An 18,501-nucleotide genomic window follows, 5' to 3' on the forward strand; every position below is an offset into this window, starting at 1 on the left:
TTTACTCCCGACAGTTGTAAACAGCCACTGATAGAAACACGTTTCATCCGTCGTCTGTGAACGAGTACTAATATTAGAATTTTACAATGCCACGATGAGTACTAGTAGCAGCGCAGTTGTCAAACAAGCGCACGATTTTCACTCTCATTTAATATGTAATTGTCCTACTAGTGAAGATATAAAATGTACATGGACCTTAACCCCGGTATCAGGAATTCCAAGTACATTTTCTGAGTCTGCATTGTTTTTGTTTTTACTTTCCCTAAAGTAAAGGAGTGTACTATTTTTATTAAGTAATCTGTACTTTGTCTTTCTCCTCTCTCACAGCAGTGAAAGTAATCCAACATGAGCTACTGAAATGCCCCCCCCCCCCAACTCCTCACGCCTTTAAAGGTCGTGTATTTATAATGTATACAGCATTAATCATTGAAGAGGCAGCCGATTTCAATCAAGACGTGACAGTGATTTACTAGCGTTGCACAACTTTCCCCACACTTTTTTAAAAAATTGTCTGTGGAATAAAACAAGTCGTATGTCTACGTGTATGCTTATAACACACGATCAATACATGTTAAAAAATTAAATGGGGGGGGGGGGAATGAAATATGGTTATATGAAACCAATCAAATCTGGAGCTGTATCTAGCAGTAATCCCCACGTAATATAATACTACATATGGAAGCCAGTGTACACCCTCGAGGGAGTGACACTTTTTTTTCCTTCCAAATGTACAATTAATTTGAAGATAATACTTGCAAAAAATAAAAAATAAAGTTTATCTTGTATATGCCCCCACTGGCCTAAATACGGCATTCTAATACTGCACTTGTGAAATAACAATTAAGCAGATTGATTCAAGACCGCCCTCTGCTGTCAACTGAAATTGATGTCCTAACTGCCCTCGGGCTCGCATGACACTTGTCCCCGCAGGTAACGTATTTTTGCAGAGAAAATGTTTGCATTTCATTCCCCTTTTAAACAATGTTATATAATAGTAATCATAATTTTTTTTAAAAGTAAATAAAATATATTAAATGAATACAGTAACTACCGCATAACCACCTGACTCAATGCATCGACATCCCAAATCCATATTTTTCCATCTTCGAACAGAATCAAGAGAGTCCATAAAAGTCTCAACTTTTATTACATGAATCATCCTTTCTCATCATCTTCCTGCTCATCATCCTTTTGTTGGTTTAGCGCCCCTTCCGTGGTTAACACAGGTGCAAGACGTCACTGCGACGCGATTGGTGAGGGGCACGAGCCACAAATAGAGCCAACAGCTTTTGTATGCGCTCAGTCAATAAACATTGACAATACACTACTCACAACATTTCGCCACACAGAGGTTTTCAATTTGTTGCGGGACCACACTCCTATGTCAAAACAGTTTGGAGCTGAAATCATCGTTCCCCATTGAAATGAATGAAAATACAATTAATCCGGTCCGGCCCTTTAAAAACAATGGATTTTTCAAAAGAAAAATGGCCCTCCACAGTATTTCAATGTATAAAAATACACAGCCAGTGCCCAACCGATTATTTGGTTGTTTTTTTTTTTAAGGCCAATGCTGACAGAATAAAACTGATAACCGATTGATCAACCAATCAATTTAAAAGAATATATAATGACTAAAAGAACTTATTTTTTGGTCCCTTAACACTTAGAATCAAGATCCGGATTACACAATAGATAACTGGCCATCTCTCCATGGCCAGCAAACGCAGAAAATGTGATGACGTTAGCAGCACATTTTTAGGTGAATCTGTAAAGTTCCCACAAAAGCCCCAAATTCTATAACCGTTTGTGAGTAGTGTATCGATTCACATTGCGAGGTAGCTTCATACAAGAATGGGCCGTGATGTTTGCTTTCTCACCAAGCCTCCGTTCGGAGACCCTTCAAAGTGGCACGCTTCATTTTGTGCAAGGAATTCAAAAATCTGATTTTAATTAAATAATAAAGATCCACTGGTGAATGAATGCATTACACTGGGATACCGTCACTGAGATTTTCTTTTTTTACAAAAAGACTGAAATGCATAGGGGACACCAGTGTAAAGCATTACCTCCACCGAGGACCCGATGTTAGTTAAATCAAGCGAATACACGACAGAAAACTGTTGATTCACTGATTAATGGAGGTCTCGATCAATGATTCCCGGCCACGCTGCAGAAATGTATCCTCCTTTAACTTAAATAGTCAGAAAATGATGGATTACAAATATCTTTCGTTTCAAAAGGGAGAACCAATTTGATTTTGCTCGTAAACTAACTGACCTTATCTGTGCTCATCCATCTATGCTCGCAACTTGTAGTGACTGGCAGAACAATTCAATAATCTTCCACTAGATGGCAGAACGCACAATTAACATTTATCCACCTACTGCCGGTTATGCAACACAATCATAGTTTTGTGTGGAATTCAGTAATATTTCACCTGAAAGACGGATGCACAGAACGTTTTGTGAGTAGCGTACGTGGCTTGGTTGGGAAACATCGGTCTAGATACCCCAAATTAAATCTGCCTCCTTGATCAAAATCGTTTGTGGTAAAGAAATGTCAGAGACAAGTGAGGTAAGACGAGGTATTAATAAAAAGGAATCATATTCAAGCATGAAGCAAAGATTATGTTTTGTCGTTAGCAGACAAAGTTCACTATTAAAACTCATTCACTGCCATTGACGGCGACAGACGTCAAAGATCCATGTTTCCTGGATTGGCAGATGAGTTAGGAGCCAACTTTCAATTTGGTAAATTCCTGTCCATAAATTAAGGATTTTTTTTTTCCATCCACTGAGGAATTATCGCTCAGCGTCAAAAGGCATGACTGGCGAGGTGTCAATCATTTGCCGTGCAGTCAATGGCAGGGAAATTTCAAGGAAATTTCTACAAGCGGGCGAAAGACTTGCAGACAGAAACAGCGGGACAGAGTAGTCAAGTGAGGTTACATCAAAAGCTTGATGTCAATACTGCATACTCTTCCTTTAATTCCCAGTTTCCAACTTGAAAGTTCTGGAATTTTGCAACTTTAGGTAAGCACCCTGTGCTCTCATTCGTCATCACGCAGGTTGAAGAGGCCTCCGTCGTGCTACGCCGATGCCCCGTGTGGCCGCCCGGCCTTGCCTTGCCGTCCGCAGATGAGGCCACGGACACGCCGGCGTTTGATTACCGTTTGATTGGAAGCGTCAAAGCTCGTCTTTCTCCATTTGCCGGAAGGCCTCCAGGTCGTCCCGCCAGTCGGCCAGTAGCCGGTCCACCGATTGGCCGGTGTCGTCCTCGTCCACCTCAAGCTCCTTTTTCTCCCCAGGGTCCACTTTCGGCGCGTCAGCCTCGGTTGGACTGACGTCCTCACCGTAGGCCGGAGCGCCGTCCTGATCATCTGGCGGTGACGTCGCCTCCAACTCGGACGCCGCTGGTGAGGTGGCCTCGGTTTGGCAGTCCTCCTCCACCTCGTGGACGTCGGAGCCTGAAAAGGAAGGTGAGCGGTGGGCGGCGACGTAACAAGATGTACAAGGTGTAAAAATAGAGCGGTCTTCACAAAGAGGCTGCCAGCTCAGAGCAGCACGATGCCTGCCCGTAGTGAGTCACAGGATGAAATCTTTCTCCCCCCCTCTAACGTTGCTGAGAGAGAGAAAAAAAACGGCCGAATGGAGAAAAGAAGGCAAAATATTGTGCGGGGGGAATCTGGCAGGGTTAATATTCTGCCTGAAGTGTGGTTTCTATAAATACTTAAGAGTACACAGAACAAATAAGGCGAGGTCGTAGATGACCCTCCGTTTCTTTGTAGAACGTAAACAAGTGGTTCAAGTCGACAAAATTCAAAAAAGTCAAACAGATCCAGCGTAATTTAAACTATGAAAAGTACGGCATTCTTGTAATGACGTCCATGTCTCGACTTACGACTTGTGGATGAAGAGATTGCTGAGAAACAAATATACAAACGTCATAAAACGTGAGTTGCGAAATGTGAAGCGAAGCCAGGAGGTAAACACAATTGGAAACGTGTGGGCAGGGAGCAGTGTGGTGGTGGAGGAAATAGCCTGACGGTGAACCCCCGCAGTAGTACTGCGGTTCAACATGCACACTTTGGCCACCTGGGGGCAGTATAAGACATCCCAACATACTTTATATGGAGTGGAGTCAATGTTAGCTAAACCAAAGCTATATTCGCTCTATGCAGAAGATAAGGAATATATTATTTAATAATTGTCATATCTGTGTGTTGCTCCCCCGTTTAGATTCTAATATCCATCGCTTATAGCGTTGTTACACCGATGCTATTAATTAGCCCATCTCTGATGTTCCCCATTATGTTCATAGTAAGATAGAAGACGTGATGGGAAAGTTACGTCGTTGCTTTAAATACACAATGTGGACTGTTTGTATCTTGGGGCGGGGGGAACAAAACAGATGGGTGACTTGTATCTGAAGGTACAACTGTACATGTTAGCATTAAGCTAGCAGACTTTTGTTAGACGAAATTATAGGTGCCGTTGCAATACTTTTCGTTTTAAAATATACCTTGTTTAATTCTCATTTCTTTTTGTGTCAGTTTTACTTAAAACCTCAACCGCATGTGACAAGCAGCTTGAAGCAAGCACGCCGGGGATCTTTTCTGCTGAACTGCGCGAGTGAGTTTGATTTCCTTTTCATCAAGATTCTTTTATTTTATTTTTTTTTGACAGAGAAAGATGGCAAAGTGCCCCTGAATACGTCAAAAAGTCTATTTTAATCATAATTTTCGATAAGGCATAGCACAGATTGTCACCAAACTCGGGTGGGATCGTAACGCGTCCCCCTTCAATAACCCGGGGGGGGGGGGGGGGGGGGTCCACTGTACTGTAAAAATGATGAGATGTGAGTGAGGTAGCAGAAAGAACAGCAGAGAGGAATACTTACTGCCCTCAAACAGACTTCCAGGCAGAGTTTTACCTTTGAATATGGCAGCTGTTTGTCCACAAAATGAGAGGGTCGGGAGGCGGCGAGGGGGGCGGGGCGGGGGGGACAGAGAGGAGAAGGCAAATGAGCAAGCAGAGGGGAGGAAGCGTTGGGTCATATTAATAAACTGAATGTAACCACCGCCAGTGGGCTCGGGAGTGAGTCGAAACTGCCGGGAACGGCAACGGTGCCTCATTTTTAATTCACGAGGCGAATCGGTTGGGCGTGATTGATGACGAGCGGCGCTTGATGAGCCCATCACGAAGACGCAAACAAACAAAAGGGCCACAAGGGGCGGTGGGGGGGAACAAAGGGGAGGCACACACACCTCGGTCTCGGGCTTTGTCGCTCAGCAGCACCTCCACCTCCCTGTGCTCCTTCAGCGCCTCCAGCAGGATGTTGCCCTCCTTGTGGAAGAGGAAGAGGAGGGGCAGGGTGACGTCGTCCGTGTTGCGGCCGTCGCCGGCCATCTGGAAGAGAGGCGCCGTGTCGCTGCTGCTTCCCTCGTTGTCGTCTGCCACACAAGGGAATTTGAAACTTTTTGACGCATTCTGAATATCCGCGAGTTAGTAAGCCCCGATATGAATTCGAGTGGAACACCGGCTTCTCGAATTTGGGAGAACATATGGTTGAAAACTCATCCCTTAAATGGTCCTCGTGCAACGTCGAAAGTGAAATGTTTTAGTTTGCCGCTCAGTTCAGCTCCTCATAGCTGTGGCAGTCGACTGTGATGTGATCATTTACCTATCGATCCAAACCTTTGTTTTCATGTGGAACTCGTTTGGTGACTTGGACCCTCGGTGTAAATTTGTTCGGCCGCGGAATCTAATTACAAAACGCAGGGAACTGTCATTGTTTGTTTTACTGGGCGAAAATAGGCCCTTAAACTACAGTTGCGTTTGGAAACTTTGATGACGACAGTATATTGATCGCCATAAAAACTGACATTTTTTTCTTCTTCTGCCTTGTCATTTTTTAAACGGATGCTGGCGAATCACAAGTCATGATGTGGCTAACGATGCGGTGTTATGTAACGTGGGTTGACGGTCGCGTACGTGTTAAATGTGTGCAGTTGAAGCTTTGCTGATTATCTTTTGCCTGTGTTGTTACACGCCAGTGACCAAAATTAATCAACATGGAAGCCAAGTCTTCTTTATCAGCTGCCATCGTGTGGCATCTAAACGCACCTACAAGCCTTTTTTGGAATTCTTCCGATCCCACCGATTATTCCATCGCATACTTGGATAGCATTTGAGGACGTTTTTTTTTTAAAGTTTTTATTTTTAGTACAAAATTTTGTACTAATTCCGCGCAATAAATTTATGTTTCGCTAGCTGGTTCGCCGCTAGCTAGTGAAACAGCTAGTTCCTGCGGAAGGCTGGTAAGGTGGGCCTTCGGCCCACAAAAGTGTTGTTGCTTGGTTCAACTTTTTGTTCATCTTCATTGCTTATCGCGAAAATAAAGAGATGTTTAGCTCTACTAAATAGCTAACAGTTTCATTGCAATGCTTGTGGGTAGACAACATTTTTTCGCTAAGATGCCCGCGCGATCGTAGTGAGCCACTGCCTGAGTGGCGCAGTGGCGGCACGCAGCGGCGCGGTGAAGTAGGTACGTTTTGAAAAGGGACAGACGGAAGGACAGACCGCGTGCGGGACGACGCGCAATATATATAGAGATTGTTTCTTTTCAGGGCGGCCCGGTAGTCCAGTGGTTAGCACGTCGGCTTCACAGTGCAGAGGTACCGGGTTCGATTCCAGCTCCGGCCTCCCTGTGTGGAGTTTGCACGTTCTCCCCGGGCCTGCGTGGGTTTTCTCCGGGTGCTCCGGTTTCCTCCCACATTCTAAAAACATGCATGGCAGGCTGATTGAACACTCTAAATTGTCCCTAGGTGTGAGTGTGAGTGGTTGTTCATTTCTGTGTGCCCTGCGATTGGCTGGCAACCGATTCAGGGTGTCCCCCGCCTACTGCCCGGAGACGGCTGGAATGGGCTCCAGCACCCCCCGCGACCCTAGTGAGGATCAAGCGGTACAGAAGATGAATGAATGAATGAATGAATGTTTCTTTTCATGGCAACAAGGGCGTGGGTGGTGTTGGTTGTTGTTGTGGAAAATAAGTGTCCGCAAGTACGACACAGCAGAAACCCAATTAACAGCTCATCACACACGACTTATCTGACTGTCTGTCTTGGAGGTAATCCATTTAATGGCCGGCTAATCGCATCAACGGGGGGGGTCATCTTCCTCGCCGCGTGCCGGTCGGCCCCTGCGCACCACCCACCAACGACGATGCCTCCGATGGCGCCGGCCTTCTGGATGTGCCGCGCCTTCTCGGCGAACATGCACTGGCCCCTCTGCAGCAGAGCGATGTGGCCGCGCACGTACTCGCCGTTGGTGATCTCGCTGCAGCCGCTGTACGGCTCGGCGACGGTGACGAAGCCTCGAACCTGCGCACGGGAGGAAGTCGGATTTAAGTCGAGACGCGTGCTTTGGTGGGAACGAGGGGCTTCCTTTGACACATTCAAGATGGCGGCAACGTTCCTGTCATACTACGCACCAAAGGCGTTTGGCCTACGTATATTTGACGTCTATGCTTCAATACGGCGGGGCAGCTCACCCCCGTGGAGCTTTTGGACAAGTCCGTGCCGAACTGCGCCGGGCCTGCGGTCAGCACCACTCGGCCGAAGAAGGGATGAGAGACGATTTGAATGGCTCGGGGAGGCAGCTGCTCCTTCTGCTGCTGGCTGGAAAGCTCCATCATCTCCTGCATGAAGCGGACGCCATCCTCTGCCGCTATGGGGCTCACAGCCTACGTGTGGGAGAAGTGATGGCAGAGAAAAAAGGTGTCTTCAGCAACGCAGCGTCACTTGGTCGATTTGAGTCAAGTGAAATAGGTTTGTTTGGGGTTTTTTGGGGGGGCGGGGCAATTAAGGTTCTGTCATGCATGTGGGCAAGCACAGCCATCGGTGCCAATGCACTTCATCCAGACCAATACGCTTTATATAACCACTTAACCGTGTTATTTTGTCTTTCTTTTTAAAAAAAAAATACATATATCTATATATATATATATATATATATACAGTGCCCTCCATAATTATTGGCACCCCTGGTTGAGATGTGTTTTTTAGCTTCCAATTATTTTATTTTTTTTCTAAATAATATGGGACCTTAATGGAAAAAAAGAGAAAAATCCAACCTTCAATACAAGTGCATTTATTCAGTGGGGAAAAAATCCCACATAAAGAAATAATTATTTGACATCAAATCACCTGTTCCACAATTATTGGCACCCTTAACAATTCCCAGGAAATAAATATAATTGAAGCATTTCTGTCATTTCTACAGTAGTTTACAAAGTTTACCAGAGTATGTAGGAACATTTAATTAGTAATTCATCACTTCCTGTCTCCCTGGGGTATAAATATGACGTGACACCGAGGCCATTTCTCTTATCCACTCTTAAACATGGGAAAGACAAAGGAACACAGCATACAAGTGAGGCAGATGTGCGTCGACCTTCACAGGTCAGGCAGAGGCTACAAGAAGATTGCCACTCAACTGCAGCTGCCCATATCCACTGTGAGAGGAATAATTAAGAAGTTCAAAACAACTGGAACAGTGGTAAACAAGCCTGGACGAGGAGCCAAGTTTATTTTGCCACCACGCACAGTGAGGAGGATGGTAAGAGAAATCAAAAGATCTCCAAAGCTCACTGTTACAGAATTACAACAAATGGTAGCATCCTGGGGTCACAAAGTCTCCAAATCAACCATCAGGCGCTGTCTACACGCCAACAAGCTGTTTGGGAGGCATGCACGGAGAAAACCTTTCCTCACTCACAATCATAAACGCAAGCGTCTGGAGTTCGCCAAGCGGTATTGGGGCTTCAACTGGGACCGTGTGCTTTGGTCAGATGAGACCAAGATTGAGCTTTTTGGCAACAAACACTCTAAGTGGGTCTGGCGTACCACGAAAGATGCGCATGCTGAAAAGCACCTCATACCCACTGTGAAGTATGGGGGTGGGTCAGTGATGCTGTGGGGCTGTTTCGCTTCCAAAGGCCCTGGGAACCTTGTTAGGGTGCATGGCATCATGAATGCTTTGAAATACCAGGACATTTTAAATCAAAATCTGTTGCCCTCTGCCCGAAAGCTGAAGCTGGGTCGTCACTGGGTCTTTCAGCAAGACAATGACCCTAAACATATGGCCAAATCTACACAGAAATGGTTCACCAGACACAAAATCAAGCTCCTCCCATGGCCATCTCAGTCCCCTGACCTCAACCCCATTGAGAACCTGTGGGGTGAGCTGAAGAGGAGAGTACAGAGGAGAGGACCCAGGTCTCTGGATGATTTAGAGAGATTCTGCAAAGAGGAATGGCTGAAGATCCCTCTTTCTGTCTTTTCCCATCTTGTGAAACATTATAGGAGAAGATTAGGTGCTGTTTTGTTGGCAAAAGGGGGTTGTACAAAATATTAACACCAGGGGTGCTAATAATTGTGACACACATTATTTGATGTCAAATAATTATTTCTTTATGTGGGATTTTTTCCCCACTGAATAAATGCACTTGTATTGAAGGTTGGATTTTTCTCTTTTTTTCCATTAAGGTCCCATATTATTTAGAAAAAAAATAAAATAATTGGAAGCTAAAAAACACATCTCAACCAGGGGTGCCAATACTTATGGAGGGCACTGTATATATTGCGCGTCGTCCCGCACGCGGTCTGTCCTTCCGTCTGTCCCTTCTACCCACAAGCATTGCAATAAAATTGTTAGTTATTTAGTAGAGCTAAACATCTCTTTATTTTCGCGATAAGCAATGAAGATGAACAAAAAGTTGAACCAAGCAACAATACTTTTGTGGGCCGAAGGCCCACCTTACCAGCCTTCCGCAGGAACTAGCTGATGAGCCGCCCAGAGGGCGGCGAACCAGCTAGTACTATATATATATATATATATATTTTGCAGGGATGCTGTAATGGAGTAGAGTCGACGGTTGCTCTTTGCAGGTGATTAAGACCAAGCCCTGCCGAAATTGGCAAACATCTGTGGAGTAATTCACGCCGATTCAAAAAGTGCAATAGCACTTGCGTCTCGCCCAGGCAAATGGCGAGGCGTGACAGAGCACGCGTGGGCACTTAAAATGTCAAAAACGTAGTTTGGTTTTGTTTGGATTTTTAACACAGAGCCTCCAAAGATGACAATAGGCTTGTTTTGCGTTTACACATATCATAGTTGTATGAATAAATTCATTCATTCATCTTCCGAGCCGCTTGATCCTCACCAGAGTCGCGGGGGGTGCTGGAGCCTATCCCAGCTGTCCTCGGGCAGTAGACGGGGGACACCCTGAACCGGTTGCCAGCCAATCGCAGGGCACACAGAGACGAACAACCATTCGCACTCACACTCACACCTTGGGACAATTTAGAGTGCTCAATCAGCCTGCCACGCATGTTTTTGGAATGCGGGAGGAAACCGGAGCACCCGGAGAAAACCCACGCAGGCAAGAACATGCAAACTCCACACAGGGAGGCCGGAGCTGGAATCGAACCCGGTACCTCTGCACTGTGAAGCCGACGTGCTAACCACTGGACTACCGGGGCCGCCCTGTATGAATAAATGATCTACAGTATATGTATTCCACTTTTGCCGGAAGACAAAACCCATAAAGATTTTTTTTTTAATTTTGGCACCTATTTTTATTATTATTTCCTATTTTATTACTTTTTTTTTTAGCAAATTATGTTTTAAAAAAAAACATGTCATCAATGAAGCCCACTAATCTGTTTTCTGGCTTTGATCACGCGATCGTCCCCTTCTTACAGGTTGCCTCTCCAACATGATTTTAGTTGTATTCATTATCATGAAACGAACATTATTATCAACTATTCTTTTCACTCGTACGCGTTGGAAACATTCACACATTGCCTTTACAGTTCATAAAGGGTGTTAAGATGACACCATGACTCTAGCCTGAACTCGACTCAACCAAATTTACACAGGAAACAACCTGACATCACCACCGCCAGCGAATCATCCCGATCCTTCGGAAAGGCCGCGTCGCGAGTCATGACTCACAGGATTGCCGGAAGAATTTTCCAATCCACGCATGACGGCATTTCTTTGCGTACCTGCGTCGCATGCTGCACCAGCTGCACCCTGCCATCCTTCAGGTGGATGAGGCTGACGCCCATCCTCCTCAGCAGCTCCAGATGTTCCGGGTTGTTTGCCATGAAGTCCTGAGCTCTCAGAGGAGGCGCCCCCATGCCGGGCTCCCTGGATGGACCGGTAAACAAAGATGACGTCAAATGCAGTGTACTTTAATCAAACCCTCGTCCAGAGCAATTCTTTCCCGTCAGTGAATTCGGAAATGATGACCTATAAGGAGCGGGGCGCGGGCAGCTCTTGTCCACGGCGCTGCGAATGGGTTCCCTCAGGTTATGGGGGAAGGCCGGGTCGGGGAACAGGAGACGCGTGTTGGGGCAGGTCCAGTCAAAGTTGGAGTCGTCCAGCTCCTGCTCCAACGGAGGCATCTTGACCACATAGCTTCCGATTACAAAGCGCTGCCCCTGGAATGCGTCTCGCTAACGCTAACGAGGACAATTTACCGTTCGGTTGGTGAGAACGGACGGGGCGTAGGGTGCTGTCGAGAGAGACAGAGGCAACAGATGCGCTTCGGTCGTGAAGATGTAGTCCTCCACGTCGAAGCGTAGGTCACCCGGGTCGGCGAAAAGCAGGAAAAGGTACTTGAACATCTCGGCGAGGAAGAAGGAATCCATTCTAGGAGGAGAAGAGGTCATTTCGACGTTGAATTGAAGATGAAGTCATGAGCTTGCATGGCACAATTTGGAATTCAACCAACATTTTTGGAGATGTGGATACGGTTTCTCTTAACAAATTTACAGCTTAGATATATTTAAAAAAAAAAAAAAATTACCACCTTACATTTTGCCATCAACAGTTCGCCGTCTCTTTTTTTTTTTTAATAACCTAAAAATCCACGATTTAATCGTTTCGACCACTTCTCACCGGTCCTCGTGGCTGCCCGTCCGCACGTCCTTCATGGCAGCGAACCCGCACGGGACCCGAGCAAAGCGGTTGAGGTTCTCCATGATGGTGCGACCCGCTTCAAGATAGTACGGGTCGCCTGTGGCCTGAGGCCAGAGAGAATCCAACATTATTTTAGTTTTTTTTTTTTTTTTTTTTTAAAGCAAATGATTATATTTTGCAAAGACGTCGCACATGCAAGTGAATCCTATTCAGCTGCACTCGGAAGATAATAAGACATCTGCATTGACTTTTTGTTGTTGTTGTTATTTTCTACCTTGTAAAGGAAATAGGTGCTCTCAGCAAATTCCGGCCTGAGTGGATGCTGGGCCCAGTGTACCCTGAAATCAGTTGTGAAGGCCTGCGGAGACGAAAGGGAGCGAGTCAGTGCACCGTTGCGGCATTCTAAGTGGCACTTTAAGAGACGGTAGCGAGAATGAACCAAAAGCCTGAGGGTGGCTGTCAGGTGTATGAAAGGACGCATGAGGATTTCACGGTGGCGTTCCTTTCGGGGCTAGTTGTACGTGTCATTTTAAATTCGTCACCGTGCAAAGCTGCTAACGCATTTCATCGGAGGATAAATGGAAACATGCGTCAAAATAAATACGAGAGTTCAATTATGAGACGACAATTTGCACCAAAAAGACCCATCAAAACTCAAAGTACAGTACATTTAAAAATAAAAACTAAAGTTTAACCACATGAACATGCTGTCGATCAATGCATTGGAGCTTCTGAAATTAAATACTTGAAAAAAAAACAACAACAATAACAGCAAACATCAGCAAATCATAATTAACTCCACGGGTCTGCATGTGGAGGTATTGCATCATGTTTCTCGTTTGTTTAATTACTTTTTTTTTCATCCAGATTTGCCAAAACATGCAAATCTGATTTGGGCAACTATGCTCTTAGGCAAAAAAAAAAATTTAGTGTAATATGACAGCATCCAAAACATCTTGTCCTCAAATTCTGCATCTTTGAGGGCTGAGTATATTTACTTTATTTTGATATTCCGCCTCCATTCTTTCCTGTAATTTTGAGAGCGCTGTTTGACTTTTAATCCCTCGACCGCACGTTGGCCGAGGTTAGCAAACATCCAAGAAGATATACCGGTTTGTCTCGTTTTTAATTTGCAAAAAAAAAGAAAAAAAAACGACGCCTTCACCGCGGATAAACTCTCAGCTAAAGCCAGACATGAACGCAATTCGGCGTTTGAATCCGAAAGGTTTACCTCTGGTAGGAAGTTGTGTTTTTTGGTAACTTGATACAACATTTCATGAGTCTCAATGGCTGGACGGATGTCTCCCTTCAACACCTAGGGCGGGGATTGGGGGGGGGGGGGGGGGGGGGGGGGTTATTAGTCAATAAAACAAACGAGTGAAATGGCAAAACAAAACCAAATACATTGATTCCAAATGATTCAATCGGACCTGCAGACCAGGGAAGAAAGCCAGCAGAGAGTCCATCCAAGTGCGAGCGGGAAGCAGAGGTTTGTGGATGTGAACGTCCAACAGCAGGGGAGGCTGGCTTATGTACTTCATGATGGATGCATAGTGCTGAGTGGGAAGTGGGATGATAAAAAAAAAGGGTCTCACTTTGGACACATTTGACAAACATGGGCAACATACGGCAATTCCTCAAAAAGTGGCTGTGCCGCAATTAAGACAGCGGGAGAGTAATTCACTTTGGAAAAGTTAACACCTCCCCTTTCTCCTTCAGGACGACAAAAAAAAAAAACCTGTTCCAGCTGTAATCGTCTCACTTCATCTATTTTAACTATTGCAGGGGTGTCAAACTCATTTTTGTCTCGGGCAACATTGAAGTGACCTTTTTCCTTGGAGGGCCATTATGACTGTGAAAGCATTTAAAGAAGTCAAGATTAATGGTTGATTCCACGATTGTTTAAGTTACTGTAATGAGGTGTTTGGAAACGTTTACAATATCTCTCTTATTTATTCCAAAGAGAAGTTGAAATTTTTCCCAATCATTCGATTGGCTTTCGCGGGCCACATAAAATGATGTGGTGGGCCAGATCTGTCCCCCGGGCCTTGAATTTGACACCTGTGCCTTATTGTGTCTATTGTCAGGCCAAAGCCTTGCCTATTTTTTTTGAAAAGTGACAAAAAAAGTTCTTTTTCGGACATCATGTGGCTTTGATAAGGAAATTACAAACCTTTTTGATTGGGTCTTCCCCAAAAATTTCAAAACAAAAGCCACTCATTGCTGTTTCTCCCCCCCCCCTCCTCTAATTTCTAAATTTTTTTGACGCAGGAATTTTCTAGTATTTACTATTGTTACCTCCATAAAAACTCTACTAATGAATGCCCCCCACCCCCAACCCAGTTAAGTAATTAAACGCCGCCGACAATTATTTTGAAAAATGACGTACATAAACAAACTATCACAAAGTAAGCACCCAAACTATAAGACATTGCAAACATGCAATATATTGAATGATCCTGTGCGTTATCCCGTTGCTATGCAACCGATTAAGTGTGTGTCATGCATGCTCACAATGTTGAAGCGCTGAAGAAATTGGTCATCTCCCAGAAGAACATAGGCCTTGAGGAGGTATTCGTAGTACGAGTCAATCCCTGCTCCAACGCCGCTGTCTAGAAAACAAGGCGTGCGTTCATCGTTGATGTGAGTCGTCGCACAAAGTAAATTTTTTTTTTCAACTCCTCCGCCCTTTGCACAATCTAATCTTGCCATTTCGTATCCTTATTTCTACCACCGGCTACTTCCCACCTCATCTACTACCCTGTGCGCCTCTCACCGCGGCGGACCCACTCTCCTGAGTGGATGTTAATGGTGGTTCCCACCAGATTGCTATTCCTCTGCCTCTTCTCCCAAAGAAAGTCCAGGGCTCTCCGGGCATGTGCCTGTAAGCGTGAGAGAAGAGTTTTTTTTTTTTTTTTACAGAGAATAAAGAACGTGCCTGTGAGTATTCTCATACAGTATTGTCCATGTGTTCATTCGCCCACCTATGGCATTTTGCATTGTTAGCATTACGCTACATTGACAATATTCTAAATCCTGTATCCTCTTTGTTTGATGTTTAGTTAGACACTAAACATCAAATGAGAGAAGTGCAAACTTTTTTTTCCCCAGATAGTGCTCAGTATCTGCTATACTGCTTACTGGGAAAACGATTGTGTTGTCGCCCTGCCCCGAGGCTGGAATTCAGCATTACAACAATTTAACCAAATCGGCACATGGATAAGACGGAGGTAAGCGGCTAGATTTGCTGATGTGGGTCCCACCTCAAACACGGGATCCCCAGTGAAGCGACTTAAGGCAGCAAATTCCAGGATGATGGTTCCGGCGCATGCTGTGCAGGTGTCCGTTTCTGTGCCCGTCCGCGTCTCAGGACCCCTAACGCCGTATTTCAAGTTCACCTGTGAAAAAAAAAAAAAAAAGAATCTCAATATATTGCCTCTCCTCTAATTGGTGCAGTGCCTCAATTAAAATAAATCAATCACTTAAACGGCAGCTTTTAAGCGGCAGCGTCAAAGCCGCTGCCCATTCTCACCCGGGGGTAAGGAAGGCCACTGCTGGTGTTGAACGCTGGCAGAAGTCGGAGGCCCAGGTCTTTGGCCATGTGCAGCAGCTCGTCTTGGTACCACCGCATATGGTGTCCTTCTTCCTTCAGCATCAAAGCCATGGAGTGTCCGCCCAACAGACCTCTGAACAGCAAGAATAATACTGCTTTAATAATCTGGGGGGGGGGGGGGGGGGGGGGTATGCACTTGGCCAACTCAGGTTTGATCATTTAACAGTGAAATGTAAAAAAATAATAAACAACTATGGCCAGCAGATGGCAGCAGATTTGGATTAAATCGCTGTGGGTCATAATGTGTCATCTCCTGAAACATGGGAGATGGCTGCTTGGAAATGCAACCATTCCAAGCAGCATGTGACTGATCAAAGTGTTTGTCATTTTTACAGCTACTAAAAAGAGTGTCACATAAAAGTGAAAAGATGACGAAAAACATTATTTAAATTTAGGAGCGATGTATGTACGCAAACGGATACATTCATGGCAACATGCATGCACATACACAACTAAATACTCTACTACTAAATAGCAGGCAAATAGCTTGTAGTTTGTCAAATGTAAAATTGTTTCACTGGTGAATATTTGTAAATACATTATTTTGTCATTAAGAGCACATTGTTGTTGGCATTAGTTCATAACTTTGCTGCTGTAAATTGGGAATTTCTCCATTGCGAGACTAATAAAGGTTTTCTTATTATAGAAAAGGCTGCTGAAATGTTTGAGGCATTATGAAATATATCTTCACCAAAAAATAAATTCAGCATTTTTTGGGAGGGGGCACAATAACAGTCAATTTCAAATCAAAACTACATTTTTTTCTGGCAAAACTTAGTAACAAAATGTATGCTCTGAAAGGACAATTTTCCTTACCCAAGGACTCGAATGTTGGTTTCAAATACCGACACCACGATGTCATTGTCCAACCTGACGTCTGACAAGACTCTCCTGACTGCAGCCTCAAACTCCACCGTCTTGTTCAAAAGCTGGTGAAAAAAATAAAACAATACTTGGGTGTCAAAAGTCACCACAGCAGACATATTGGCCACTGTTTAGTACGTGGTGCAAAAAAAATAAAATATTGGGGATTATTTATTTGGGAGTCCTCATTCTGCATATGTCATTTACGAAACATAAGAAACAGAATGCATTTTTATCCCTGAGTAATTAAAGGAACAAAAAACTGGTGCTCACCACAAGCGTATCCAGAGTGTCTATGAGGGTTAACGAGAACCTGCAGGAGATAAGTGTTCACCCATGAAAGAAAATGCATTGAAATACTGAAATAACAGAGCATCACTTTTTTCAGAGGCAATAGTGTGTCACTCACAACCCTTTTATGCTATCATAAAAAAACTAAATGATTATTTCAAATAAGTATATGCTCATACTTATGCACTATTAGAATAAAAATAAAGAGTACACTTACATTTGTGTATGCGTGTACACAATACGTTTGTGTGTGTGTTTACTTCTGAGATCAAATTTGCTACAGTGAAAAACCCCCTGTTGTGAAAAATTTCTTGCTGCAAACATGATTTCGTTGTAGAGGAGTTTCACTGTACTGCATTTTTCTCTCTTTAGTTCTTACTTTCCGAGCGCATCGTCCACGTCGCCCCGACTGGGTTCTAGTCCTCGTACTCTTCCTCGGCATGTTAGCGGCATCAGCTCATCGGCTGGATAAGCATGGTCCTTTGGGAAAATTGACAATCACGCTACGTGTGCTCATGTACATTTGCAGGAATAGTTTCTTTTACAAAGGAAAAAAATAATATGTTCTGTTTAAGTCATTTTTAAATACTGTACATCACATTGTGATTGTGTGCGCCACATCCAGTCTTGTCAAAAGTAGGAGGGCACTGTTTTCCTTTTAGTCAATGCCAAAGAACCAATCAAAAGACGACGTTGGACATGTCACACTATGTGGCAAGACCAACAAAAATTCTGACATGCCAGACTTTCGTCGTCGTGGTCGTGAAGCGTCCCAGACGCCTCAGAGCCAATCGTAGATTAAGTCACACGCCACGGGCTACGTACGATGTGTCAAGACCACCTAAAATCTACGTTTGTCTGTGACATGTACGTCCACTCAAAATCAGACTACATTCACTGGTCTGACGTCCAGACTGACAGTGACTGAGATAGGAATTTTTGTTTTGACATCTGAGGAATTAAAAGCGATGACTTACCATGTAATTCTGGTACGCATGGTCGAACATCTCTACCACTTGGTTCCTTTTTGGAGGAAAGATGAGATGTGCATCATGAGGCAGAGTTGCTGATTATATATATATATACACAGCACTTTTAAACCATTCTTTTTCTTGCACTCACCGCAACTTGAGTTTCTCGTCCCGTGACATGGCACGTCCCAGGCTACATGACGCCGCCAGCAGCAACAAGACGAACAGTGTCGATGGCATTGTGGCCAGATGAGCAGCAAGGTCCACAAGTTCACTTTGATTCTCGATTAGTCTATTGAAGTTTTGTTACAATAGCAGCTAGAAACTACAACTCCTACACAGTGAAGAGTCGGCCACTTGCATGCCATCTCCCTAGTCAGTAAATGACTAACAACAATGTCGTATATGTGCCATTTCACTGATTACAGGTGACACTTGTTTGCTTTTCCATGCTGTCACCCGGATCTACTGGAAGGAGGATGTGTGACGCGTAGCCAAAATACAAGGGCTTATATGATTTTATTAGATAATTTATTCAATAACTGTACACTTCATGGCGAGGCCAATTTGCGTGTCAAGTAATTAAAATCCACTGACACTTACACGAAACCAAAAGCTTGAGTCGCTGCACAGTGATATTCAAAAGGCCCACCTTCCATTTATTAAATGAGGGCAATTAGCTTAAGTCCTTGACAATGAGTTCTCCATAGCGCTTTCAATCGTCATTAACCTACCAGTCGATCGTAAATGTTAATAATTGCCAGATCTT

General features: G+C 44.4%; 1 protein-coding gene across 3 annotated transcripts; it reads right to left on the reverse strand.

The window, feature by feature from the left end:
* Positions 1–2,597: 2,597 nt before the first annotated feature.
* On the reverse strand, positions 2,598–18,481 carry edem3 (ER degradation enhancer, mannosidase alpha-like 3). Of its 3 annotated transcripts, none has more exons than XM_052073715.1 (21): positions 17,884–18,481; positions 17,739–17,784; positions 17,141–17,241; positions 16,744–16,783; positions 16,423–16,535; positions 15,526–15,679; positions 15,257–15,391; positions 14,770–14,875; positions 14,508–14,605; positions 13,424–13,549; positions 13,225–13,308; positions 12,268–12,351; positions 11,973–12,097; positions 11,552–11,723; positions 11,322–11,476; positions 11,075–11,219; positions 7,555–7,746; positions 7,219–7,384; positions 5,270–5,455; positions 4,936–4,950; positions 2,598–3,469 (listed from the first exon to the last, which is right to left on the reverse strand). In XM_052073715.1, the coding sequence occupies exons 1-21, from the start codon at positions 17,970–17,972 to the stop codon at positions 3,189–3,191; spliced, it is 2,613 nt and encodes an 870-aa protein (XP_051929675.1). In that variant the 5' UTR covers positions 17,973–18,481; the 3' UTR covers positions 2,598–3,188. The 3 variants fall into 3 exon arrangements, with proteins under 3 accessions (XP_051929675.1, XP_051929674.1, XP_051929676.1); XM_052073714.1 differs by having other exon boundaries at positions 4,903–4,950; XM_052073716.1 differs by lacking the exon at positions 4,936–4,950.
* Between the last annotated feature and the right edge of the window lie 20 nt (positions 18,482–18,501).

Source organism: Hippocampus zosterae, chromosome 8 (assembly GCF_025434085.1).
Source record: "Hippocampus zosterae strain Florida chromosome 8, ASM2543408v3, whole genome shotgun sequence".
Classification (NCBI taxonomy): Eukaryota; Metazoa; Chordata; class Actinopteri; order Syngnathiformes; family Syngnathidae; genus Hippocampus; species Hippocampus zosterae.